Source organism: Mesoplodon bidens, assembly GCF_964165515.1.
Source record: "Mesoplodon bidens genome assembly, chromosome: 19".
NCBI classification, from domain to species: Eukaryota; Metazoa; Chordata; class Mammalia; order Artiodactyla; family Ziphiidae; genus Mesoplodon; species Mesoplodon bidens.
This window is the reverse complement of record NC_138179.1, coordinates 6,220,368-6,246,966: the sequence shown is the minus strand read 5'-3', so window position 1 is coordinate 6,246,966 and position 26,599 is coordinate 6,220,368. Positions and strand designations below refer to the sequence as shown.

At 38.7% G+C, this 26,599-nt stretch overlaps 2 protein-coding genes across 5 annotated transcripts in view; both read right to left on the bottom strand.

Annotated features, from left to right (window-relative positions):
- CLTC (clathrin heavy chain) overlaps nt 1-9,571 on the bottom strand; it is a 62,416-nt gene extending 52,845 nt beyond the window's left edge. Inside the window, exon 1 of one of the 2 annotated variants that reach the window (XM_081218429.1) lies at nt 9,119-9,571. In XM_081218429.1, coding sequence (XP_081074555.1) covers nt 9,119-9,160 — 42 coding nt within the window. In that variant the 5' untranslated portion in view covers nt 9,161-9,571. The remainder of the gene's footprint in view (nt 1-9,118) is intronic. The other variant, XM_081218430.1, reaches the window with a different exon arrangement.
- A 10,375-nt stretch (nt 9,572-19,946) lies between these two features.
- DHX40 (DEAH-box helicase 40) overlaps nt 19,947-26,599 on the bottom strand; it is a 51,967-nt gene continuing 45,314 nt past the window's right edge. For all 3 annotated transcript variants that reach the window (XM_081219368.1, XM_081219370.1, XM_081219369.1), the window contains 3 exons: nt 22,931-23,000; nt 22,398-22,626; nt 19,947-21,232 (listed from right to left, as the gene is read on the bottom strand). In XM_081219368.1, the coding sequence (XP_081075494.1) occupies nt 21,093-21,232; nt 22,398-22,626; nt 22,931-23,000 (439 nt within the window). In that variant the 3' untranslated portion in view covers nt 19,947-21,092. The remainder of the gene's footprint in view (nt 21,233-22,397; nt 22,627-22,930; nt 23,001-26,599) is intronic.

Below are 26,599 nucleotides of genomic sequence, written 5' to 3'. Positions count from 1 at the left end.
ACAGGGAAGTTTTTTACACCCCAAACCTTGCAGATAGGTATGACTCCCCAAGGTTATGCCCTTTCCTGTATAAATGCCGTTCAGCTGGCACAGAACAACTGAATGCTACCCAAGCTATGACTGGTTATGGAAATGCAATCTAAAGCAGGACACACAATTTAAGGGAGGGCAGAGCTACAAAGATTGGGAGAGAACACATGGAAGTAAAAACACCAAATAGGGTATTCATTGTCCCAAGTAGACTATTCCCTGGTCATCCAAAAAAGCTTCTGATAGCTGCTGGAGACAATGTGGAAATACTGGAACTCTCATATACTGCTGATGGGGATGTAAAGTGGTGTAGCTGCTGTGAAAAAGTTGGGCAGTCCCTCAAAAAGTTAAAATATAGAGTTACCATATGAGCCAAAAATTCCATTCCTCGGTATATATCCAAAAGAACTAAAAATAGGTATTCAAACAAAAACCTGTAATGTTCACAGTAGCACTATTCACAATAGCCAACAGGTGGAAAGAATCCAAATGTTCATCGATCAATGAAAGGACAAATAAAATGTGGTATATCCATTCAATGGAGTGTTATTCAGCCATAAATGAATAAAGTACTGATACATACTACATGGATAAACCTCAAACAGTATGCTCAGTGAAGGAAATTAGACACAAAAGGTCACACATTGTATGATTCCATTTATAGGAATAGATAAATTCATAGAGATAGAAAGCATATTAGTGGTTGCTGGGGGATGGGAGGAGGGAGGAAGGAGACTGCTTAATGGATATGGAGTTTCCTTTTGGGGTAATGAAATGTTTTGGAACTAGATACAGGTGATGGTTGCAAAACACTGTGAATGTACTAAATACCACTATATTGTTCACTTTAAAATGGTTAATTTCAATTTTAGATATGCTTAATATATAATTCATGTGGTCATTTGACAGTTTATATAGACATTTAAAATGATAAAATAATTAACTCGGAAATGTGTTTCTACTCTTCATATTTCAGGAACCATTTTAAACTCTTCATGCGCATTGTTTACATCAGTGTCTTCATGAGCAGTGGAAAGTCATCTGCATCCATCAAAGTGCTTTTTAAAAATTCATTATGGTACCATCATGGGAAATGTATAACATGCCTCAAATTTCTATTTCTGTATTAGGAGAGGTGTTTTTACACTTGTTTTTGGATTACAATCTCCAGAAACACCTCCCTAATGGACTGGTTTTTGAGTGAAATTTAAAATGTTTGCTTACAACATCCAACAGTTGTAATTGGGAAGCCATACAGAGAGGAATAATTATTAGGTGTGTTAAATTTACCTCTTACCAATCCAGCTGATTTCAAGTCCATGGTAGCCTTCCCTGAACAGTGTTGTAGTATTCAGTTCAAACAGAAGCAACTGTAAAGGACTCAGTAATACAGACACTTGGTAAGACTTTTAATGTAGGGAAACTCTTTCCTGTGGAATATTTTATGGTTAAAAAAAGACACCTGCCTTAGATTTGCATAGTTCAATAGGAAAGAATGTAAAGTACTGTAGAGAGTTGGGAAAGAGATGGATTTTTTGAACCATGTTCTCCCTATAGGTTTTTTCCCCTAATTATTAATCCTCAAATAATAAGATCTACCCAAAGTTAGTTTTTTGCCAGGCTATGCATATGTGGATAGTCTTTGGCTTCCCTCTGTCCACTTTAGTGGTTTTTAAGTCCTCTTTCTAAGATGAGCAGCTGGTCGGAAATAGATGAAGGCAACTCTCAACCCAATTCTCATTTTTCATCTACCATGATTCCCAGTTTCAACAGACGGGGGTCATTAAACACTGCAATCACCTTCCCTACTTCATAAATGGACTGGATGTACAAAATGAGGAGGAGAGAGTCTGCTGTAACTCTAAGATCTTGTCTTCAATAACTGGGTAAATGGGTAATTTTTTCCTTGAGCATAGCATATATGTTCAACTCAAATGGATAAAGAGAGACTCCCCTCCAGCATAGGGGCTAAGGATTAATATCTGAGTGTCTGTACGGGCTAAGTATCATGATATAAATACAACCACATACTATAGGCTAACTTTACAACTGCCAGAAAGTATTGTTTTAAATATTTAATAAAAGAGAAAGTTGAGAAGAGCTAAAAAGATAAGAGCTCGGATTAAACATGTGAAACATTTTCCACAACAGTATATTGCAGAATTTAAATTTTTTAACATGACCATATGGTTTTAATGGACCCAGTTCCTATTCTTTCAAAAATAAGCTTTAAAATCTGCCATACTTCAGGGGACTTCCCTGGTGGTCCAGCAGTTAAGACTCCGCGCTTCCAGGGCAGGGGGCACAGGTTCGATCCTGGTTGGGGAACTAAGATCCTGCATGCTGCACGCCGCAGCCAAATAAATAAATAAATTAAAAAATCTGCTGTACTTCAGAACTTAAAGACAAGTTCTTACTAACCCAGTGATTCAGAAAGGGAAGTACCAGTATTACTGGCAGTTCTGTTTCCAAAGCACAATCCTACAAATGTGTAACCATTTTCCCCTCTACAGTTATGCTATTCAAACTGAGCAAGCATGTTCTACTCCCACTTTTCCCATCCTCCCTCCCCAAGCATAACAGTCTTCCTTGAGTTCTATTCAAGTTTTACATTAGAATAAACAGAAAAACTTAAATAATACAATAAAATAGAAAGCAGAAGTTTCCTGCCTTCACAAGTGGCTTCAGACTAGAACATATTCACTCTCTTGTCACTAAGGAAAAGTCTAAGAGAAATTTGAGAAGTTCAGCCTTATGACAGGGATATAGATAATCTTGGTTATTACAAGTTAACCCGATTCCAATCATTCTGCACAATTTTTTAGTGGGAACTTGGATAAAGTCCTTTAAAAAACATCATCTCAATAACCACTTAAGGCATAGAAAATCCAGATGTTGGTTCACTGGCCCCTAATTTTCTCATAAAAACTACTGACCTAAAAACATACTAGTAGGGGCTTCCCTGGTGGCGCAGTGGTTGGGAGTCCGCCTGCCGATGCAGGGGACACGGGTTTGTGCCCCAGTCCGGGAAGATCCCACATGCCGCGGAGCGGCTGGGCCCGTGAGCCATGGCTGCTGGGCCTGCACGTCCGGAGCCTGTGCCCCGCAACAGGAGAGGCCACAACAGTGAGAGGCCCGCGTACCGCAAAAAAACAAACAAAAAAATCATACTAGTAGAATGTATACATCAAGGAACACCACAGCATACATACAAATTATACAGATCATTCACCAAATGAGGCAATGTGCCACAATGAAAGAAGAGCAAATATTACCAACCACTCACTAGCTGTGTGACTCTACAGGTTAACTGCTATGAGCTTCAGTTTCCCCATCTGCAAAATAAGGCTAACCCTACCTATCTGAAGGGATGCTCTTGCCAATCAAATGAGATCACGAACATAAAAGATTTAGCAGAGGTCTTGGCACACAGTAGGTGCTCAAATAGCTATAATGGTCAATTTCTTTTGATCTTGTAGATTTCAGGACAATCAGGATTTGATGAATAGTTATTCCCTCTGAACTAGGATAAACTATCATAAATTATGTAAACTATCTTAAGTTATGTCTTTCATAACACAAAAGATGAGACACAAAAATCTGAGTCTGACAGATGGGTTTTGCATAATACATTCAGATCCAAGCCTCCTGCCACCCCCTGAGTTAAGAGCATTAGCCTCAGGCACTTGGCCAAGTAACGGTGGGGGGAAAAAAAGAAAAGATACCTAAGAGCTGGAAACTTTGCTACAGCTTAGAATTTGATTTTATGAAATAGCTTTAGCATGGCTATGTAAATAAATTTTAAAAAACAGCCTTGTTCTAATATGAAGGACTAAAATATCAGCTATGAACTCACTTCCTATCTAAGTGAGAACATACACTTCTGCACTACCATCTTATAGGACATATAAATACTAACAAAGGCCTGACTGGCATTCCAGGTGGGTATTTTATCAGATGTGGTTTATCAGGAGTCTGACCAAGGAACATTAATTAAAGATGTACCAATGGCACATGTGAGCACTCATGGGATATTATAAAAGATTAATTAAAATTTTTTCTTCCTTTTGGGCAGTTTCAGAGCAGAATCAATTTTGTGTCATATGAATATTTGTATTAAATGCTGCACAATATCAAACATTCAATAACATCCATGGTTACAATTATGTGAGGACAGCCTGTGCCAACTAATCAATGCAAGTACATATGCAAGCTGCAGTCAGTTTTGTTCACCACTTTGTCCCTAGTGTAACGTAACTGTTGATATATAGTAAATATTCAAATCTCAGGTGAGTACCAAATATTTATAAACCATAAAAATCTAGGTCTTAAATCTGCAAAATAAAATGTTGTCACTGGTTAAGAGATACCTGAATAAAATATATTGGACACAAATTATATAGCCAACAGTTAATACCCTTCAAGTGCTACACCAAGTACTTTCACATACACGATCTCAGACCTTCACGGTCACTTTGTGAGGGTAGCACACTTCTTACAGAGAAAACGGAGCAAGAGGTTAGTCTTAACCTGCCTTCTCCAATACTGTAGCGACATTTCACAAGCCACATGTGGTTCTGAGAACGTCAAATGTGGCTACTTTGACTGAATTTTCAAGTTTAAGTTAATTAAAATTAAATAGTAACTGATAATCGAGTCAATTATGGAAAACTTATGTTTGGAACAACCTACATATGCAAACCTGCTTTTCCAACTGTAAATTTTATGAAAGCTAAATACAGGTCAAATATATCCAATGAAAATAGGGTCTGAATTGAGATGTGCTCTAAGTGTAAAATACATAGCAGATTTTGAAAATTCAGTACCCCCAAAAAAGGAACGTAAAATATCTCATCTGAAAAGTTTATACTGATTGCAATGTTGAAATTATAACATTTGGGGTACACTGAGTTAAATGAGACATTAATTTCACCTGTTTTTTACTTTTAATATGGCCACTGGAAAACATAAAATTACAGATGTGGCTCATATTTTTCTACTGGATGGAACTGGTCTCAACAACCTCCAAACCCCTGATCTGTCTACTATACCGCATCATTAACCACACGTTACACCAGAAGAGAAGTCACCTTCTCAGGGAAAAGTCCAACAGATAAAAAAGCACACTAGGATACTGATACCTTCTCCTCTTAAGGTCAATCATTGTTTTTCTTCAAAATATTTAGTGTCAGAAGATCTAGGTTCAAATCCCACTCTGACAGGTTCCCTTGGGCACTAGTTTGAGTCTCACTTTCTCCTACTGTTTAAGAAGGATGTCTGGGGGAATTAGGTGAAGACCTGGAAGCACCCAGCCACATTCAAAGGACACAACAGACTCTCACAAGAAAGGAAGTCTGCTGTTCCTTCCATTCACTAGTCACTGTTCATTATCACTTCCCAAAAGAGACAGTATTCAACCAACACTTTCTATTAATGAATGTTTTAATTTTAGGTAGCAAAGTGTTCTAAACATATAAATATGGGTGGCCAGATAAATCTTCACTCTTAAAAAGCACATCAGGGGCTTCCCTGATGGCGCAGTGGTTGAGAGTCCGCCTGCCAATGCAGGGGACACGGGTTCGTGCCCCGGTCCAGGAGGATCCCACCTGCCGTGGAGCGGCTGGGCCCGTGAGCCATGGCCGCTGAGCCTGCGTGTCCAGAGCCTGTGCTCCACAATGGGAGAGGCCACAACAGTGAGAGGCCCGCGTACCGGGAGGGGGAAAAAAAAAAAAAAAAAAGCACATCAGAATGGCCTGTAATTGTGCAGTCCAATGTCGTAGTCAATAGCTTCATGTAGCTATTTACATTTACATTAATTGAAAAGAAATAAAAGTAAAAATTTAGTCCCTCAGTCACAATAACCACATCTCAAGTGCTCAATATGCCTATGTAGCTAGTATAAATTTTCATCATGGAAGAAAGTTCTATTGGATAGTAACTCTCAAAAAGCAAAAGCCACACAGTAACAATGACAGAAAAACATCCTGTTAAATATAATTCAAATATCATTAAGTTAAGGTTCCTGAAATCATGTATTTCACTGCACACCAAAATGAAAGTGATTGTCATTCTACACACACAGTTTCATGCCTTAAATTATTTCCTAAACAGAGTGAAAGCACATTCACTAGAATTAGCCACACCCCTTTAAGTTGAGTAAATTGACCATTAGGAAAATTCTGAAAACCTTGATACATCTTAAACTGGGAAGCTATTCCTAAAGTAGACTGCAACATAATTCCAAGCAGTATGCCTCTTCCAGGCAGTACGGTTAAGCATATAACATATCCCAGTAATACTCAGCATTGCTTTCTCTTTGCAAATTAAAATAATCATAGCAAGAACCCCTACCATTGAATGCACAACACATTTATGGATCAAAGGGAAAAGAGCAGGGTTGGGAGATTTTTAATTTCAGACCCAAAGAACCTGGGAATACAGCAGAATATGTCAATTGGCATAAAGATACTTAATGAGCCAAGAAATCAGAGTTGCAGGCAACACTATAGGTAACCTAGGATTTTTTTCAGAACCTGCAATCCTAGCAAAATCTTGCTCAAATAGGCACTCATCTCTTCACTGCTATCAGCCTAAACCTCCTAAAAAAGAAAAAAAAAAACTCCTTTATAACTTAAAATATTAAGCTTCACTTGATGTAGTTCTGAGTCCTTGATGACAGACCCTTCAGTTGGCCAAAGTAGTTCCACGGTATAAAAATAAATTCATTTACAGTTCACCCTTTGAAGATTTCACAGGTTAACTCTACACGCAAGTTCCTCAATTCTTGTTCCCAATTTTTATCCTAAGTGTTTCAGAAAGTTTTCTGCTACTTAGCAAACTGGCAGGGGCTGAGAGGTCAAAGACCTAAGTTGCCAATTAAAATAATCCTTATTAATTTTTATACAGCAAGGGATAAAAATCAAAAGTCAGGAAGAGGTTGGTGATTGGGGCTCTGCACAATAATTAATCATTATCAGCTTGAGTACACAGCCACCAAAGCAAGCTTAAACTTAGTCATGGCATATATACTACTCCAAAAAATGAATGACTGAATTCTTCAAGTTTATTTGCAAAGCTACTTTATACGCAACTCTTCAAAGTATTTGAGAAGGAAATGGCTTCACTCAAGTGTCTGCAAAAACTGTGAACCACTTAGAAATCAGACCCATATTAAATCTGTCTTCAATCAGTGACATGGTTGGAGTCCAGTCTTTGGGATTATTCAACAATCTTGTCTCCTCATTAATAGAAATGCAAAACTATTGCTCAAACGACCACCAGTCAAGAAACAAGATTTACTAGTGGGCTATATCTGTTTTGTAAAGTAAACAGCAACTATAACTGCTTTTCTTGTGTATGATTTTACACATTTTTGTCTGCAGGAAGATTATATTCCAGAAGCACTTTAGTGTCAGGACAAGGTTGTGTCTTCCCCTCAGACTCAAAAACATTATTTTCCTAACACTCCACATTCAACAGAAGTAACCACAGCAATACAAATTTGGATGGAGCATAAACAAAAACTTCTGTGTCCATTCTGTCACAATGTTTTTTAACCTTTTGTAAAATAGTGTTCTATTACATCAGATGAGTTATCTGAAAACCAAAAATGACTGAATAAAGTACACTACTTAACTCATTTTTTGAGTAAAGATTTATAATTCATTACATTTCAAGACAAAGAAGTCTTGCTGATGCAAGCAAAGGTGATACCTGTAAAAAAAATGAAATCATGTTGATAGCCAGAATATTAAACCTTTTAATTAACATTTATTTATTGTTCTAACAATGGCAGAAAGTAAACAGCCTTCAATGGTAAAGTGTCCAAAAGGCCACTAGTATTAGTGTCATATCAAACCACTGGCATCTCTTTTCATTACAAATTAGTCCTTCAAATGACTGAGCTGAGACAGACCTCTTTAAGGAGGTAATTAGAAAGAAAGCATACTTTATGAATAAATTATTTCAGCCAAAGTAAAACCAGGACTGGTGAACCAGGAAAATCAGAAGCTTAGAAGAGACTTAATTCAGTCAAGCCCTCCAATGATCACCTGCCTGGGCCCGCTATGGGCAAGCTGCCAGATAAGACAGTCTGTTGCCTACAGGATAATGCACCATGGGGAAGAACTCTAGAACCTACTAAAGGAAACCAATTACAGACCAAATAACCTTGCAAATCTCAGGGCAGGTGTGCTCTATCCCCAGGGGTCGTTCAATTCCATGCAATCCTGAGGAAAGTACTCACGCCAAGCCAACTAGCTGCTAGACTCCAGCAGACCCAAAAATAACCTCTAAACAACTCTTTTCTCCCTTCTGGAACCGAAGAGGGCATAAAAGCCGCACCATTCCCAGAGACATCAAGAGAGTGAAAAAAGGCGAGCCCCCTTAGGAACCTTGACCCCACGCACTCTGAAATTGACACCGCCCTGAGAAATACGTTCCCCCATTCTATCCACTTTCTTTTCCTTCAGTGAGCTTCCCTGTTCCTACTGCCTGGGGGAAGGCAAGAGAGGAGCCACTGCCGTTCTCCGCATGCCCGGGGAAGGTGCCTTTCCCGTTGAGAGCCGCAGAGGGAGGGAGAAAAAAGGTTGCCTCTCCCCAACCCACCCGCGCCACAACTCCCGGGTGCAGACACGATGGGGGAAAGGGAAGAGGGCAATGGGAGGTGACAGCCTGCGCTGCCCTAGGGGAAGAGAATTCTCGCTCCGGAAGAAACGCGGGAGAACGCGCCCCCCCCCCCGCCCCGCAACGTACCCAAATGAATGAACTGAATAAAACCGGGGGTGGAAGGGTTATTATGCGCAGTTCTTGCCATCCAGGAAGCGAAGATAGAGAGGCCTTCAAACCCAGGTATGGCCTCACTGCCCTATGCACCCCGACTCGCTTCCTTTCCACCCAAGCCCCACATCATTTAACCCTTCAAGCTTTCCAAGACAGTGCCCCATCCTCCATCTACCCCAGGAACCGATACCACCACCACCATCCCCCCTCCCCCCCGGTTCTCCTCTTTTTGCTTGGGCTCAGACTCCAGCTTCTTCCTTCCTACCTCCCTCTCTCCACAGCCCTCACTAGCTCGGGCCCACCGCACCTGAAGATGCTCCTGAAAACGAATTGGCAGAATCTGGGCCATGGCGCTGTCGGGGGTGTATGGTCTCCTCCTGTCACTGGGGCTGCGGGGCAGTGGCTGCCCGGGCTCTCCAAGGGAGAGGAGGAGAAGGGGGAGGGGGGGAGGCTGGGCTCAGCAGGAGAGTCTCCGGGGACGCAGGAAACTGGCAGGCAGACGAAAGAGCTCAGGTCGGGGGCGGAGGCTCCAGGGTCCGCGAGAGCCGCAATGGCGGAACCGGGCGCAGCGCAGACTCCGGAAACGGCTGAGCCCTGCGGAAGGATCCTGGCGACAGAACTCCGCCCAGGTCACCTCACCCCCTCCGCCTTATGTACTCCTCCACGGAGCGCCGCGGTGCATCGGGGCGCAGGAATTCGGAGCGTGGGGCGCAGGGCGCTGAGGGCGTCGCTTACTGCTGCGACACGGAGATAAATAGAGGAATCGGAGGGACTACTTTTCGTCTCATCACTTTCCCCAGCCGCCTGCTTTTCCCTCCCCCCCCCTTTTTTTCGCATTTTGCCACATCATGCGACTAGGGGCGATCAACGTCATTTCCGTGGGCGCTTTAGGTCTCACCCACGTACTTCCGGGTGCACGTGACGCTGGTCAGGAAAGGTCTGCTGATTGCTGCCGGAATGCAAAACGAGTTCTAGGGAAGTGCGGCGTCTCCTGGGAATGAGGTGGCTGTTGGGCCGCCTTGAGGAATGGCGGTGCTGGTCCCTTTCCCAGTGGGCCCTGCCTATTTAAACGTAGTCCCTTACGAAGAGGACGTGGCGTGGGCAGATGGGCCCAGCCTCCCGCCCTCTCCGTGACTCAGGGAAACGGCCCCCCTGCAGAGCGCTCTTGGCAGCCGGCTGCAGCGCTCCTCCCCCGCCTAGTCTCATGTGGTGGGTGGTTTGTTACATCCCAGGGAGGGGGGCACTGAAACACTGAAGTGGGGTTTAAAAATCCTATCTGCCCTTACGCACGCCCTTCGGACGGTTGGAGAAGCTGACGCTTAGGTTCTAACAGAACTAGTAGTCTCTTGGGACGTTAAACAATTGACTCAAAGGGCAGTGAAGGCCATTTATGAGGTATCTCAAACTGGCCTTGTGATAGCCTTTCTTAACGTTTCTGCGGACATTTTGGCGGATGTATATATATATGGGTCTAGCTGAGTAATAAATTGGGTGAAGAATTTGAGTGTCATAATTACGCTAAAGAATTGGACTAAAATTGTAGCAGGATTTTTTTTCCAGCCATATCAAATAATTAATGAGCCTCAAAGATTTAGATAATTAGGTTAAAGATGGTTTGTAAAACCTTAATGTTTTTCCTCGGTGTGGCTAAGGTACACTCTTGGAGAAAGGGATTAACTATTAGCATTGTATTTCAGTGGGTCCGCCTCAACAGTGTAAACTAGCAGTGTTTGGGAATGCAAGCGTTTCAAAGCTGGGGGCATCGTGTCTTCTAACAGCATTAAGGTATCTACGGTGTTCATTATCGATTAATAACCTTCCCAGTACTTTATTGCTAAAGTATAAGCTGTAATAATATTTCATAATAGCACAAATATAATAAAGCATAAAAAAATTTCGTTCCGTGCTTTTCATCTTAAAGAGATGTGATTGCTATTCCAGAAAGATCCTGAGGAAGAATTCAAGTACACATTATTTTTAGTAACCTTTTCAGTTAAACAGAAAACTCTATTAGGTATACAATAATTTTGTGTGTTAAGCAGTTTTGCTGAGAATTTGCTTAATCATTTAAATTGCTTTTAATGTTTTCCCCAAAGTATACCTCACATACTGAGGGTGAGAGAAGAATCTTTGTCAGTTAAGAGAGCAGACAGAGACTGTTCTGCAAAGAAAAGCCTTGCCACCATGTCATCAGAGTGAATATTTATGCTTGGCAAAATTTCATTATGTTTTGTTAAGCCAAATACTTGAAGATGTTCTGTATTCTGCAGCATTTGAAATGACCTTTCTAATACCACTTTAACAGTATAGCTACTTTGAATCTTTTTTGGAAGTATACAAATTCTAAATTAAAAATCTAAAGGAGTTACTGTTTTATTACAGTTAAAGCAGTAGCTTAATCAAGTTACATTTCCAATCTCAGAATCTGGGTTACAAGAGCTATATTATGAACTGGCCACCAAAATTTTCTTTCTCAGTAACTGTCTTGCATTTTCAGACAGACCTGTAATTTTAAAGACGTTTAGAATCCCCAAAGCAATTGATTTTAGCTTGGATATTTGGTGTGTGGAATATCTAACCAAAACTGCACTGAGATTCTGTTAAAGTGACTGCTGTGTCATCACACAGAAATCTAATGAATGCGTTGTTTTCAGAATCATTTAGAGGGAAGAAAAATAGATTCCAGTATACCAGCTCATTTTGAACACTGTCCTTCAAATCAATAAATCCAAAAATTTTCAAGAGAAAAAAATGTACTAGATGGTAAACGTTAAAAAAAAAAAAAACCCAAAACCCAAACCGATGCCTTTTAAAGATTAATGATTTTGGCTGAGGTAATGAGAGAGCTTCATGAAAAGCACACTGTTCTTTCTAAAGGTATAGAGGCAGGACAAAAGGTTGTCAATACTTAGGTTAGAAGCCCGAAGGCTGAGTCAGTGTTAACGGTTACCTGAACAGTAACTGAATGCCTTTGTTTTCAGGCACTACCTTAAGTTAGAGAAGATAGAAAAAAAAAAAAAAAAAAGTTTTCTGGTTTATTAGGTTATCCAACTATGACAGTCTTCTATAAATGTATTATCATCATGGCTTTTGGTTTCAGAAAATGTTTTAGTAAAGTAGCCATGTTAATAAAATAAATCGTCAAATTCTTTGAATTTGAAGGTATTTTGAGCAGAATATTCAATAGTAGGTCCTTGCTCTGAGTCACAGCAAGTGCCATTAGCAAAAACTGCGTTGCTCATCTGCTATTTTGAGGAGTGCCAGTTTCTCAAAACCTATACAAGAAAACTTTATTGTGTCCCTAATTTTATATTTTATGCCAGGACCTGTTTTACATATATATACATATATATATATCCTCCAATGGGAATGACACATCAGAAAAACATTTCACTGTAGGATTCCTCTGTAGTTTTACATCTTCAAGCAACCCTGGATTTAAGGCCCCTGCCTTTTAACTTGACCTTTTAAAAACAGCGTGAACTAGCTGCATTGCAAAAGCCACAAAGTAAAGGCGTTTCTCAAACATGAAGAGATTAATTTTAAAGCAGAAGTTTAAACCCAACCCACTGTACCAAATATTTAAAGTTCAGATTTTAATGAAACCAAGAGGGATATACTTTAGCATTACCTAAATAAGACGAGTGGTTTTGCCATTTAAACGGCAGCTTTGAGAAACATCTCAGCCCCCTAGGGCCACTGATATGAATCCCAGCAGGATTAGATAAAGACCCTATCAAAGGCCAATAAGTGGCTCAGGTATCAGTCAACATAAATAACCACTTTATTTTGGTCCTGTACAAGGCACTGATTATAGGCAAAGCTCACCCAAAAAGAACATTTACAAAGCAAGAAGAAAATTTTCACGGTCTTATATTAGTATGAAATGGACCTTAACTTAAACTCAATTATCACTCACTGCTCAGGCTTGTGCTAAACCTAATTTTTATAGACAACTTTTATAATGTGTCATGGACAGCAATAAGATCTGTAGTGAATCTATTCTGTGTCAGGATCAAGCATGTTCCAAGTGAACAGTCAAGACTAGCCCTGTGGAAATACAATCTGGAATCTGGCATATTATATAGGCCCCTCCCGTGTTTTCTAAAGGTTAAATCAGATCCCAGCAGAGGAATGAAATAGCTCATAACATTACCTTAAAAAGTCATCTCAGAAAAGTTGGTTCAAATATAGTGACACACAGAGCTTTGGGGAAAGAAAAACCAGAAGACTTATAACACTAGTGATCAACAGATGCTAGTCACAACATCCCCTTCAAATGGAAAAACAAAAGGTAAAAGCAGCTTGAGAGGATCTACAGAATGAAAGGGCCATGAGGGCCAGGATGTGGGAATGATTGTTTTGGGCTTTTTCCCCCACTCCTTTCTAAATATGTAGAACAGTCTCTTTTTACCTCCTGGAGTTATTACTGTCTCCAAAGCAGGGTAGAACCCACAAACATGTTCTGTCAGCAATCTTAAAATTCTGTCACACTCCAGGGATAGACAGTTCTACAAGTAGCAGTGCACCTATGCAGCCTTGTTATGGTGAAAAACTCCTCCTCAGAAGAGAATATTAAGGACTGAGACTTGGTAAAGTTTTGGTTAACTCAATAATAGCAAAGTCAAGGAAATATAATTTACTCGGTCAACAAACACTTCAGTACATAACAATAAAAAGTTAAATACTTAATGTTAAAATTTTTTGAAAGGCTTTAAAAAATATTTTTATATGGGGAAATAAAGTCTGAATCTTAAAGGCCTCAGGTTAATCACTGTGAAGTTTTGGTATACTACTCTTGCTAATGTAGCCTGATCTGAATATGTACCAAATATAGGACATGAGAAATTACTGTTTTTTAAATACCTCATACCTCAATGTGTCATGGCTGATAAAAGTGCATTATGTAAAAGAAACCCAAAGCCTGTTTACTTCCTTTTCCTTGTTGCTTATATTCCAAATAACTGTGAGTTTAATGTTGTATAGTATACAACCATATAATTACTGTTCATTCCATGACACTCCAGTAATGAAAAATATACCAACATTATTTTTTTCCTACATCATATTTACTGATTTAAATTTTATTTTTCTTTTCTAAGCCAGCCCTATTAGCACCAAAAGGCATGAAAAGGTCTCTAGGTTACGCCACTTAATATATAAAGTTGGTCACTCAAATATAAAGCTTTCCACAGGGTGAGAACTAACCTGATAAAGACAGTCCTTTACTGTCTCCATATTTTGGGTCTATCAAGCTAAGCCATCAGATCACATGTAGAGATAAGATTATACTCTTCATTACTGTAGAGGCCTTAAAAATACCACTTCTTGAATGGGAACTAGATGGAGTAGCAAACTAGCACACAATGGCAGTCTATAAGTGCTGCACACTGTAAAAAGAAAACCCCAGTCCAAGCCGACTTTCAAATTTTTCTATCTGCAAGAATGAGTGGCACTCAAATTATACTTCATATGACCTATTTAGTGTTAACTCTAGTTACAGAATTGGAAACCTCAAAACCCTTCAAAAAAGCCCTTCTCAAGGTGACACATAATCTTTCCACTGTTTATCTCTTATTCCTCTCTCCAACCACACAAATTCTGTCTCCTTTTTCATTCTAGTCCAAGTCCTACCCTTACTTAAAAACTCACCTTAAAATCTATTTACCCTACTTCTTAAGCTATTATAGCATTTATCAACTATACTACCTATTTAATTTGAAGCCGAGGCCAACTTATGTTGTTAATAATCACACCTGGAGTTAGCACAACAATCATTTATAAATACCAACCATATACAGAAAGTACCAAATTGCTAGGCTATATTTTGGGTTATCCCATCTTATTTCTTACGATTTAGCTGAGAACCAAGTAATATTAGGTTGAGAAACACATGTTAGATTTTATCTGGACGAATAATATGATTCTTCTCTTTGAAAAATCTTCAATAGCTTCACAAGTTTTTTTTTTAATAAATTTATTTATTTATTTTTTGGCTGAGTTGGGTCTTCGTTGCCGTGCGCGGGCTTTCTCTAATTGCGGCGAGCAGGGGCTACTCTTTGTTGCGGTGCGCGGGCTTCTCATCGTGGTGGCTTCTCTTTGTTGCGGAGCATAGGCTCTAGGCACACGGGCTGCAGCAGTTGTCGCACGTGGGCTCTAGAGCGCAGGCTCAGTAGTTGTGGCGCACAGGCTTAGATGCTCCGCGGCATGTGGGATCTTCCCCGACCAAGGCTCGAACTCATGTCCCCATTGGCAGGCAGATTCTTAACCACTGCACCACCAGGGAAGTCCCCACAAGAGTTTTGTATTATTCGTATTTTCAGGTTAAAGGAACAGCGAACAAGTAATACAGGTTACTTTGAAAATCTTTGGGAGAATACAGATTACAAATTAAATTTTTTGATTCCTAACATGTTCAATCCTGTCAGCTCTGCTATAAAGAAAAGAAAACGTTGGGAATTCCCTGGCGGTCCAGTGGTTAGGACTCGGTGCTTTCGCTCCTATGGCCCAGGTTCGATCCCTGGTCAGGAAACTAAGATCCCACAAGCTTCGTGGCGTGGCATGCATGCATGCATGCATGCATAAATAAATAAATAAATATAAATAAATAAAAGAAAAAGTAAAAACCAAAAAAATTCAGTATTTCATGAAATTAAGATCTTTTCTTTCAATTGAAATAATTTGAATTAGAATGGGTTCGTGAAAAGTAGCTTTTCTGGAATAAAGTGCAAGTCGTAAAAAATAAAATCAAAAGAAGAATATTTCCTGACATGTGAAAATTATATGAATTTCAAATTTCACTGTCCATAAAGTTTTATTGGAACACAGCCGTATCCATTTGTTTATGTACTGTCTATGGCTACTTTTCTACTACAACAGCACAGTAGCTGCAACAGAGACTGTATGCCTCGAAAGTCTAAAATATTTACTATCTGGCCCTATCAAATTCAAATCAGTTAATTTCATTAATTTCATTTCTTGTAGACAATTTAAGGAAAAAGAGCTGAATATCTAAATATGTAAATTAACATAATAATGAGGCACTTTTTTGTCTATAATTACAAAAACATTTTTGAGGCACCACAACACAGGTAAGAGTACAGTACAGTAAGACAGGTACTTTACAACATTGCTGTTAGGAATGTAAAGTGGTTCATCTGTTCTGCAGAGTAGGCAACAGGAGTCTCAAAAATCACTTCCACTGATGTAAAGAATTCGACCATAAGAACATATCACAGTTTCATTTCCCTATTGATAGCTATGTATATAATTTTCAATTTTTTACTACTAGAAACAATGAAGTATATAATTTTTATAAATGCCGTATGTAACATAAATCATCAAACTGATTCTAAATCTATAGGAGTCAAATTTTACTACAAACAGAATATTTTATATACTCTCAGAGAGTTCCTAGGATATAAATTTAAAGTTGGGCTTGCTGGGTCACAGGTTGTACACATCTTCACTTTTACTAGATATTGCCAAAATGTTCTCTAAAATAAAAGCAATTTATCCTATGACAACACTTTTTAGGCATAAATTAATTGTTGCCAATCTGATGGAAAAGAATGGCATCTCACTTATTTTCAACTGCATTACCCGAATTACTAGTAAGATTCAGTATTTTATTTATTGACCATTCAGTGTTTCCTTTTATAAAATGACTGACCATGTCTTTTGACCATTTTTCTGTGATAACATTCATCTTCATTTGTTTCTTTTTGTTTCATTTAGTAATTTAAAGGTGAATCATTCTTTTAAGAACAGACTTTTCCATAATCACTACCTTTTCCTCCAAGACTCCTTCTACCTTCTTAACTGGATCCAGTATTCCTCCCATACTACTTTTCTCACAGCCCTCTCAGTAGAAATCAATTCTTCTTATCAACACCATTGTCACAGGGCTTCCCTGGTGGCACAGTGGTTGAGAATCCACCTGCCAATGCAGGGGACACAGGTTCGATCCCTGGTCCAGGAAGATCCCACATGCCGTGGAGCAACTAAGCCCATGCGCCACAACTACTGAGCCTGTGCTCTAGAGCCCATGAGCCACAACTACTGAGCCCGCGTGCTGCAACTACTGAAGCCCACGTGCCTAGAGCCCGTGCTCTGCAATGAGAAGCCTGCACACTGCAACAAAGAGTAGCCCCCGCTCGCCCCAACTAGAGAAAGCCCGCACGCAGCAGCGAAGACCCAACACAGCCAAAAATAAATAAATAAAATAAATTTATTAAAAAAACAAAAAAACACCATTGTCACAATTACCTTAAAGATGTAATGATGTCATTCCCCTCCAACAAATTCATATATAGTACAAAGTAAGTCCAAATTCCATAGTTTGGATTTCAAAGCCTTCCATAATCTGTCCTCAACCAATATTTTCAACCTATTATTCTATTTATACTCAATGCACCAAATCAGCTAGACTGTTTGCCACCCCTCTCAAATACCCCCTGGGCATTCTAATTCTCTGTCTTGATTTATGCTGTTCCTAGCAAGCAAGTGTTTATTGGAAATTTTTCTTCAAGGAAAGCTCTTCCTGACAATATAATGTCAACAAATAAATACAGTTGACCCTTCAACAACTCAGTGGTTAGGGGTGCCCACCCTTCCCAGTATTCGAAAATCCTTGTATAACTTTACAGTCAGACCTCCATGTCAATGGTTTTGCATCCTCAGATTCAACCAACCACAGATCATGTAGTACAATACAATACTACGTATTCATTGAAAAAAAAAAACAGGTATAACTGGACCCATGCAGTTCAAACCCATGTTGTTCAAGGATCACCTGTATAGGAAAAAAAAAAAAAGCACCATTTTGCAACCATAAGAATAAACTGATTCAGGCAAGACTCATCAGTTGACGATAAATCCAGAGGGTAATAATTTATAAGGAATAGGCTATTTCACATAACCTCAAAGTATCCCTCCCACAAATTACTTATTAATTATAAGAGTAACTAGACTTGGAACTTCCCTGGTGGCACAGTGGTTAAGAATCCGCCCGCCAATGCAGGGGACACAGGTTTGAGGCCTGGTCCAGGAAGATCCCACATGCCACGGAGCAACTAAGCCTGTGCGCCACAACTACTGAGCCCGTGTGCCACAACTACTGAAGCCCACGCGCCTAGAGCCCGTGCTCCACAACAAGAGAAGCCGCCACAATGAAAGGCCTGTGCACTGCAACGAAGAGTGGCCCCCCCCACTCACCGCAACTAGAGAGGGCCTGAGCACAGCAACAAAGACCCAACACAGCCAAAAATAAATAAATTAATTAATAATAATAAAAAAGAGAGTAACTAGATTGAAGAAGTCAAAAACACCCTAACCAATTGATCAAAATTAATATCAGCAATAAGGGGCAAATACCATGTATCTCCAGATTTGATGCCTTGGGAAAGACACTGTATCATTATGCAGTATTCCAGTCACAAATGCAAAACCATGAGGAAACATTAGAGAAATCCAAATTGAGGATATACTAAAAAATAACTAACCTGTATTATTAAAAAATGTCAAAACTGTTATTCAAATATGTTAAATGTGAAAGACAACAAATACATGTAGGCAAGGACATGGAGAAGAGGGAACCCTTGTACACTGTTGGTGGGAATGTAAGTTGGTATAGCCACTATGGAAAACAGTATGGAGGTTCCTCAATAAATTAAAAATACAACTGCCATATACCTAGCAATTCCACTTCTGGGTATTTTTCTGAAGAAAACACTAATTTGAAAAGCTATATGCAACCCTATGTTCAATGCAGCATTGTTTATAATAGCCAAGATATGCAAGCAACCTAAGTATCTATTGATGGATGAATGGATTAAAAAGATGTGGTATATATATTTACAGTGGAGTATTAGCCATAAAAAAAAAAAAAAGAAGGAAACCTTTCCATTTGCAACAACATGAATGGACCTAGAGGGTATTATGCTAAGTGAAATAAGTCAGAGAACGACAAATACCATATGATTTTACTTATATGTGGAATCTGAAAAATAAAACAAATGAACAAACATAAAACAGAAAGAGTCATAGATACAGAGAACAAACAGGTGGCTGCCAGAGAAGGAGGGATGGGGGATGAGTGAAATAGGTGAGGGAGATCAAGAGGTACACTCTTCAGGTCTGTACCTTCAGAGGTACAAAATAAATGAGTCATGGGGATGAAATGTACAGCATGTGGAATACAGTCAATAATATTGTAATATCTGTGTATGGTGACAGATGGTAACTAGACTTATTGTGATGATCATTTGGTAATGTATAGAAATATCAAATCACTATGTTGGGCACCTGGAAATAACACAGTGTTGTAGGTCAATTTACTCCAGTTTACTTTTAAAATTATTTTTTAATTGAAGTATAGTTGATTTACAATGTTTCAGGTGTACAGCAAAGTAATTCAACTATATATACATACATATATAATCTTTTTCAGATTCTTTTCCATTATAGGTTATTATAAGATACTGAATATAGTTCCCTGTGCTATACAGCAGGTCCTTATTATTTATATATAGTAGTGTGTATCTGTTAATCCCAAATTCCTTACACTTCAATTTTAAACAATGTTAAATGTGAAAGACAAAGACAGAAGACCTTTTCCAGATTAAAGGAGATTAAATACAATACACGATTCTTGACTGGATCCTGAACTGGGGGAAAATGCTATAAAGGACATTATTGGGAAAACTGATGAAATTATAGATACAGACTATAGATTTAGAATGTGTGCTTAATAAAAACTTACTGAAATAAAAGAGCTGTCATTCCAAGAATCCACATACACCCCCACCACGTCTAAGGAAATGCACTGATACATACCTGGGAAGAGAAACTGATAGGACTAATGTGCTGAAACAGTGTCTTGAGCACTGAAGATTAGAAGAACAAATTAACAATGCTAGGAATGTTCTGAGAAACCATCACCACTCACCTTACTTCAAGAACAAACATGGATTTGGGTCCTCATGTAATTTTTCAATAAAGGCTTCAAGTTTCTAATATTGAACAGAAAATTGTTTAGATGCCAAAGGAAGTAACTGTGAAAGAGTGAGTTATCTATTAAAATTTTAGATGCTTAAATTTTACAGAAAATATCTAAAAACACACATTATACTGCCTTTTGAATTTGAACGACACTAATAGCTTTATTTAACAAACATTGACTACTATGTGCAAAGCACTGTGCTAGGTGCCATGAAAGATACAAAGATGAAAAAGACATAGTCCCTGCCCACAAGGAGCGTATAATCTAGTGGGGGAGACAGACAAATACACAAATAACTAGAATACAAGGCAGTAAACAACAGAGTGGACAAGTGCTGAGTGTGGCCTGAGTGTGATACTAACTAGCCTCAAGGTTCCAATTTGAAACACTGGTGATGCAGTGTCGGCTGCTTTGAAAATCCCATTTCAAGATCGGCGTAATAGATGTTTAAATGGTCCTACCCAAGCAGCTGGAGGCAAGAGAGTAGGCCAGGTGGAAGGGCTGTTTGAAACACTGTCACACCTACATACATGGTGCTGATACAAGTATGTAGGGACAGCTAAAAAAAGAACATATATATATCATCTGTCCTTTGGTTAATGGCTATAGCTACTGTTTTAAACAATATACTTTTATATAAAAAGGAATTTGTATAATCCCAGAAAAATCAACTTAAGGATTAATATTAATTCAACAAAGAATCTTGCCATAGGCAATTTTCTTATTTACTAATTGATTAAGTCTTTTCTCTAAATATCTATAAAGCTCTGTAGCAATTAAACGGTTAGACATCTAAGTATTGCTCAGTAAAAACCTCTTTTATGTTCAGCCTTCAGAAGGAAATGGTCACATACCTGATAACCTGATATAATACTATTCTAATAGCAACAAGAAGGCCTTAAAGAGATTTAAGGAAAATAATTTTTAATGCTTCAATGCAAATGGAATACACGCTGATTAAATACAATTCAATGTTCTTTGAAAATATCTCACTGACAGCATTTGATACCAGTTAAGGCCAGCAAAATTGAAGTGAGGAAAATATCACATATATTGTCTTTCATTGGTTTCATATATCATTTCCTATGACTATGGCAACTCAATCTTTTCTTTGAAAATTCCATTTATTGGTACTGATGATCTTTGATTTGCTTTTAACTCGTATGCTAAAAACAGCTGCTGACCACTTCCTGTTGGTAGTGCTGTCTGACATAAATGGCAAAGCAGAAGCACATTTTCTGGCTGCTTTTCCTACTTCCTGAATTGGAGGGTTCACTGCTTAGCCTGTTTCCTTCAGGGTGTCACTGTGATCCTGGGACCTCTGCTGCTTTCTCTCAAGGAAACGAGCACGTGCGTCTGATATGGATTTATCATCATTTCTTCTTTGCATTTTCTTTAGGACTTCTTTTGATATTCCATCTGAAAACATTACAAATTAATCCAATAAAATTTTAGTTTTGAGTTTCAGTATTAGAAATGTTAAGAGAAAGAGATGCTCTGATTTTTTAATGTTAAGGGGAAAAGAAGGAAATTAAATTTTGCCCTTTCAAAAGAAATGATATCGTCTATGGATAAAAATAAGAGAATAAAAGGACTTCCCAAGTGGTCCAGTGGCTAAGACTCTGCACACCTAGTGCAGGGGGCCAGGGTTCAATCCTGGTCAGGGAACTAGATCCCACATGCTGCAACTAACAAGATCCTGCGTGCCACAACTAAGACCCGGCGCAGCCAAATGAATGAATGAATGAATAAATAAATAAATAAATAAAATAAGAGCATAGAGGTCTGAGGAGTCAGAAAAATTGACCCTAAGTCAAACATGTAGTGTGGTTATACACTAACAACAAAACAGAGTAGTTAACATTTCCAATGACCTTGGGCAAAATTCGCCACCATTCTATTTCTCAGTGATGTTAGATAAGGATAATACGATTTGCTCCATCCATCAGCCTCAAAACGCTTTACTGAAAAGCTCTTTCTATTTGTAAGCTGAGAATTAAGCTTTCTGCCCTAGTTCAGGACCACAACAGTTTATGCCTCACAACTAGGGACCTAACATCAAGGAAAACTCTCCTGAAAAAAAAAAAGGATGTTCTGCAGTAATAATTCACAAAGTTTTATACACAAAATAAAAATAGTAAAGCACTACTGGGAAGCAATATGGCATAACAGTTAAGAGTAGAGGCCACAGAGTCAAATTCCTTGGATTCAAAATCCAGATTCACCAAATATTAGCTTAGGGATTTTCAGGAAATGATGGTATACTGCTAAGTATTTCCTCATCTATAAAGTAGGGATATGCAGTTACTTCACAGAGTTATTGTGAATATTTAATGGGGTAATGCAAGTTGTTAGAATGTGGCAAGAAAGTTCAATAGATATTGTTATTAATAATGTTGTTGAATAGAGGGGTTAAGGAGAACATGATTAACTGGAAGGAAAGAAGGAAGTCAAAGGAAGTCTGAGACTCATGACAACTCTTTGCTTTTCTGAGGAGACAGAGAAAGAATCTAAGCTCTAACAGTTTTTCTGTAATTATATGAGAATTTGGACACTTATGCTCTAGAACAAGCGATTCACTCACCCTTTAGATGCTTTACATTTTCCTTATTGGTCCACCTCCTTCTTGCATCTTCTCTCATTTCACGTCGGGCCACACTGCTCAAATCATGTGCATTAAATTCATGCAACTTGGGTAACAAGTCTCTCACCCATTCATAACGGATTGGACACACAATTCTTGCGTAGACTTTGGTGGTAACTAATACCTCATGGAAAATGATCCATTCAAGTTTGGTTTCCTGTTCATGAAGCTACACAAAAGAATTCATTTAAGGATGATAATTCAATAACCTGCCTTGTTGCACATTAGACCAACCAAATACCAACAGACCAAACTCTTCTGAATTAATCTCTATATTCTTCAATCAAACAGGAGGCATGGGCCAACCAATACCTTTATGTAATATAGATATATGCTAAACTATCCTCAAAAGAGAAAAGTAGAAGACATCTGTATATTATTTATTCCTATACCTTTACAAAAGGAAGAAATGCCTACACCTTCCTTTACAAAAAGAAGAAATTTCTTCCTTTGATTAAAAACAAGGTACTTACTGCTGAGGAAGGATGAATGTGAACTGGGCTTCCACGCCCATCCATTGTGCAAAACGTTCTCCCAACAGACCTAAGAACCAAACAACCAAAGGATAAAGACAAGAACAGTAACAGCGATGCAATAAGTTTAGAGCACTAAATAAGTTTCCTCGTAGAGCACTAACGATGAAAAGTTATATGTTCTAATACAGAGATTGCTATAAGCAGAGGTTTATATTTATTCAACTGTCACTATAACTTCTCTACCAATTGATCTGTTTTCTTAATTAATTAATTAATTTTTGGCTGCGTTGGGTTTTCATTGATCTGTGCAGGTTTTCTCGAGTTGCGGCGAGTGGGGGCGACTCTGCTGTGTACACGTGCTTCTCATTGTGGTGGCTTCTCTTGTTGTGGAGCACAGGCTCTAGGTGTGTGGGCTTCAATAGTTGTGGCACATGGGCTCAGTAGTTGTGGCTCATGGGCTTAGTTGCTTCGCGACATGTGGGATCTTCCCGGACAAGGGCTCAAACCCGTGTCTCCTGCATTGGCAGGCGGATTCTTAACCACTGCACCACCAGGGAAGTCCCCTCTACCAATTCATCTTAAAACTAATGATACAGGGAATTCCCTGGCGGTCCAGTGGTTAGGACTCTGTGCTCTCACTGCCAAGGGCCTGGGTTTGACCCCTGGATGGGGAACTAAAACTCCACAAGCTGCGCGGTGCAGCCAAGAAAAAAAAGAACTAATGATACAACTTAAATAGTCATTTTAATTAAGTATAAACATTTCTGGTCAATAAACAGCAATATTAACAATAATATCGTATTTGTGCTTGAGAATTTCCAAAATGCTTTCATAATAAAACCTCAAATAAGCCTATGGGTTTTGAGAGCCAGGTAGTTTATTAAAAGGTCAAAACTGAGATTCAAATAAATTAGATAGCTTTCTCAAGGTCACAGAGCTAATGTATGATGAGGCAAGTCCTAAACATATAGGTCTTCTGACTTAAATACAGTATTCTTTACATTATATTATGCTACATCTCCTTTCAAGGGTATAGGTAATTTTCACTATTCTAAAATGTGATAATTAGAGCAGAAGCAAGAAGAACTACAGTCCTGCAGCCTGTGGAACAACAACCACACTCACGGAAAGATGGACAAGATGAAAAGGCAGAGGGCTATGTACCAGATGAAGGAACAAGATAAAACCCCAGAAAAACAACTAAATGAAGTGGAGATAGGCAACCTTCCAGAAAAAGAATTCAGAATAAGAGTGAAGATGATCCAGGACCTCAGAAAAATAATGGAGGCAAAGATCAAGAAGATGCACGAAATGTTTAACAAAGACATAGGAGAATTAAAGAACAAACAAACAGATATGAACAATACAATAACTGAAATGAAAAATACACTAGAAGGAATCAATAGCAGAATAACTGAGGCAGAAGAACAGATAAGTGACCTGGAAGACAGAATGGTGGAGTTCACTGCTGTGGAACGGAATAAAGAAAAAAGAATGAAAAGAAATGAAGACAGCCTAAGAGACCTCTGGGACAACATTAAACGCACCACCATTCTCAGTAATAGGGGTACCAGAAGAAGAGAGAGAGAAAGGACCCGAGAAAATATCTGAAGAGATTATAGTCGAAAACTTCCCTAACATGGGAAAGGAAATAGCCACCCAAGTCCAGGAAGCTCAGAGAGTCCCATACAGGACAAACCCAAGGAGAAACACACGAAGACACGTAGTAATCAAACTGGTTAAAATTAAAGACAAAGAAAAATTATTGAAAGCAGCAAGGGAAAAATGACAAATAAGATACAAGGGAACTCGCATAAGGTTAACAGCTGATTTCTCAGCAGAAACTCTACAAGCCAAAAGGGAGTGGCACAACTGTGATGAAAGGGAAGAACCTACAACCAAGATTACTCTACCTGGCAAGGATCTCATTCAGATTCGATGGAGAAATCAAAAGCTTTACAAACAAGCAAAAGCTAAGAGAATTCAGCACCACCAAACCAGCTATACAACAAATGCTAAAGGAACTTCTCTAAGTGAGAAACACAAGAGAAGAAAAGGACCTACAAAAACAAACCCAGAACAATTAAGAAAATGGTAACAGGAACATACATATCGATAATTACCTTAAACGTGAATGAATTAAATGCTCCAACCAAAAGATACAGGCTCACTGAATGGATACCAAAATAAGACCCATATATATGCTGTCTACAAGAGACCCACTTCAGACCTAGGGACACATACAGACTGAAAGTGAGGGGATGGAAAAAGATATTCCAAGCAAATGGAAATCAAAAGAAAGCTGGAGTAGCAATACTCCTATCAGATAAAATAGACTTTAAAATAAAGAATGTTACAAGAGACAAGGAAGGACACTATATAATGATCAAGGGATCAATCCAAGAAGATATAACTATTATAAATATATGTGCACCCAACATAGGAGCACCTCAATACATAAGGCAACTGCTAAGAGCTATAAAAGAGGAAACTGACAGTAACACACTAATACTGGGGCACTCTGACACCTCACTTACACCAATGGACAGATCATCTGAACAGAAAATTACTTAGGAAACACAAGCTTTAAATGACACAATAGACCAGATAGATTTAATTGATATTTATAGGACATTCCATCCAAAAACAGCAGATTACACTTTCTTCTCAAGTGTGCACGGAACATTCTCCAGGATAGATCACATTTTGGGTCACAAATCAAGCCTCAGTAAATTTAAGAAAACTGAAATCATATCAAGCATCTCTTCTGACCACAATGCTATGAGATTAGAAATCAATTACAGGGAAAAACACATAAAAAACACAAACACATGGAGGCTAAATAACATGTTACTAAATAACCAAGAGATCACTGAAAAAGTCAGAGAGGAAATCAAAAAATACCTAGAGACAAATGACAGTGAAAACACGATGATCCAAAACCTATGGGATGTGGCAAAAGCAGTTCTAAAAGGGAAGTTTATACCAATACAAGCCTATCTCAAGAAACAGGAAAAATCTCAAACAATCTAACCATACTAAAGGAACTAGAGAAAGAACAGACAAAACCCAAAGTCAGCAGAAGGAAAGAAATCAATGAAATAGAAACAAAACAATAGCAAAGATCAATAAAACTAAAAGCTGGTTCTTTGAGAAGATAAACAAAATTGATAAACCATTACCCAGATTCATCACAAAAAAGAGGGAGAGGGCTCAAATCAATAAAATTAGAAATGAAAAAGGAGAACAGACACCACAGAAATACAAAGCATCCTAAGAGACTACTACAAGCAACTCTATGCCAATAAAATGGACAACCTGGAAGAAATGGACAAATTCTGAGAAAGGTATAACCTTCCAAGACTGAACCTGGAAGAAATAGAAAATATGAACAGATCAATCACAAGTAATGAAATTGAAACTGTGATTAAAAATCTTCCAACAATCAAAAGTCCAGGACCAGATGGCTTCACAGGTGAATTCTATCAAACATTTAGAGAAGAGCTAACACCCAACCTCCTCAAACTCTTCCAAAAATTGCAGAGGAAGGAACACTCCCAAACTCATTCTATGAGGCCACCATCACCCTGATACCAAAACCAGACAAAGATGTCACAAAGAATGAAAACTACAGGCCAATATCACTGATGAACACAGATGCAACAG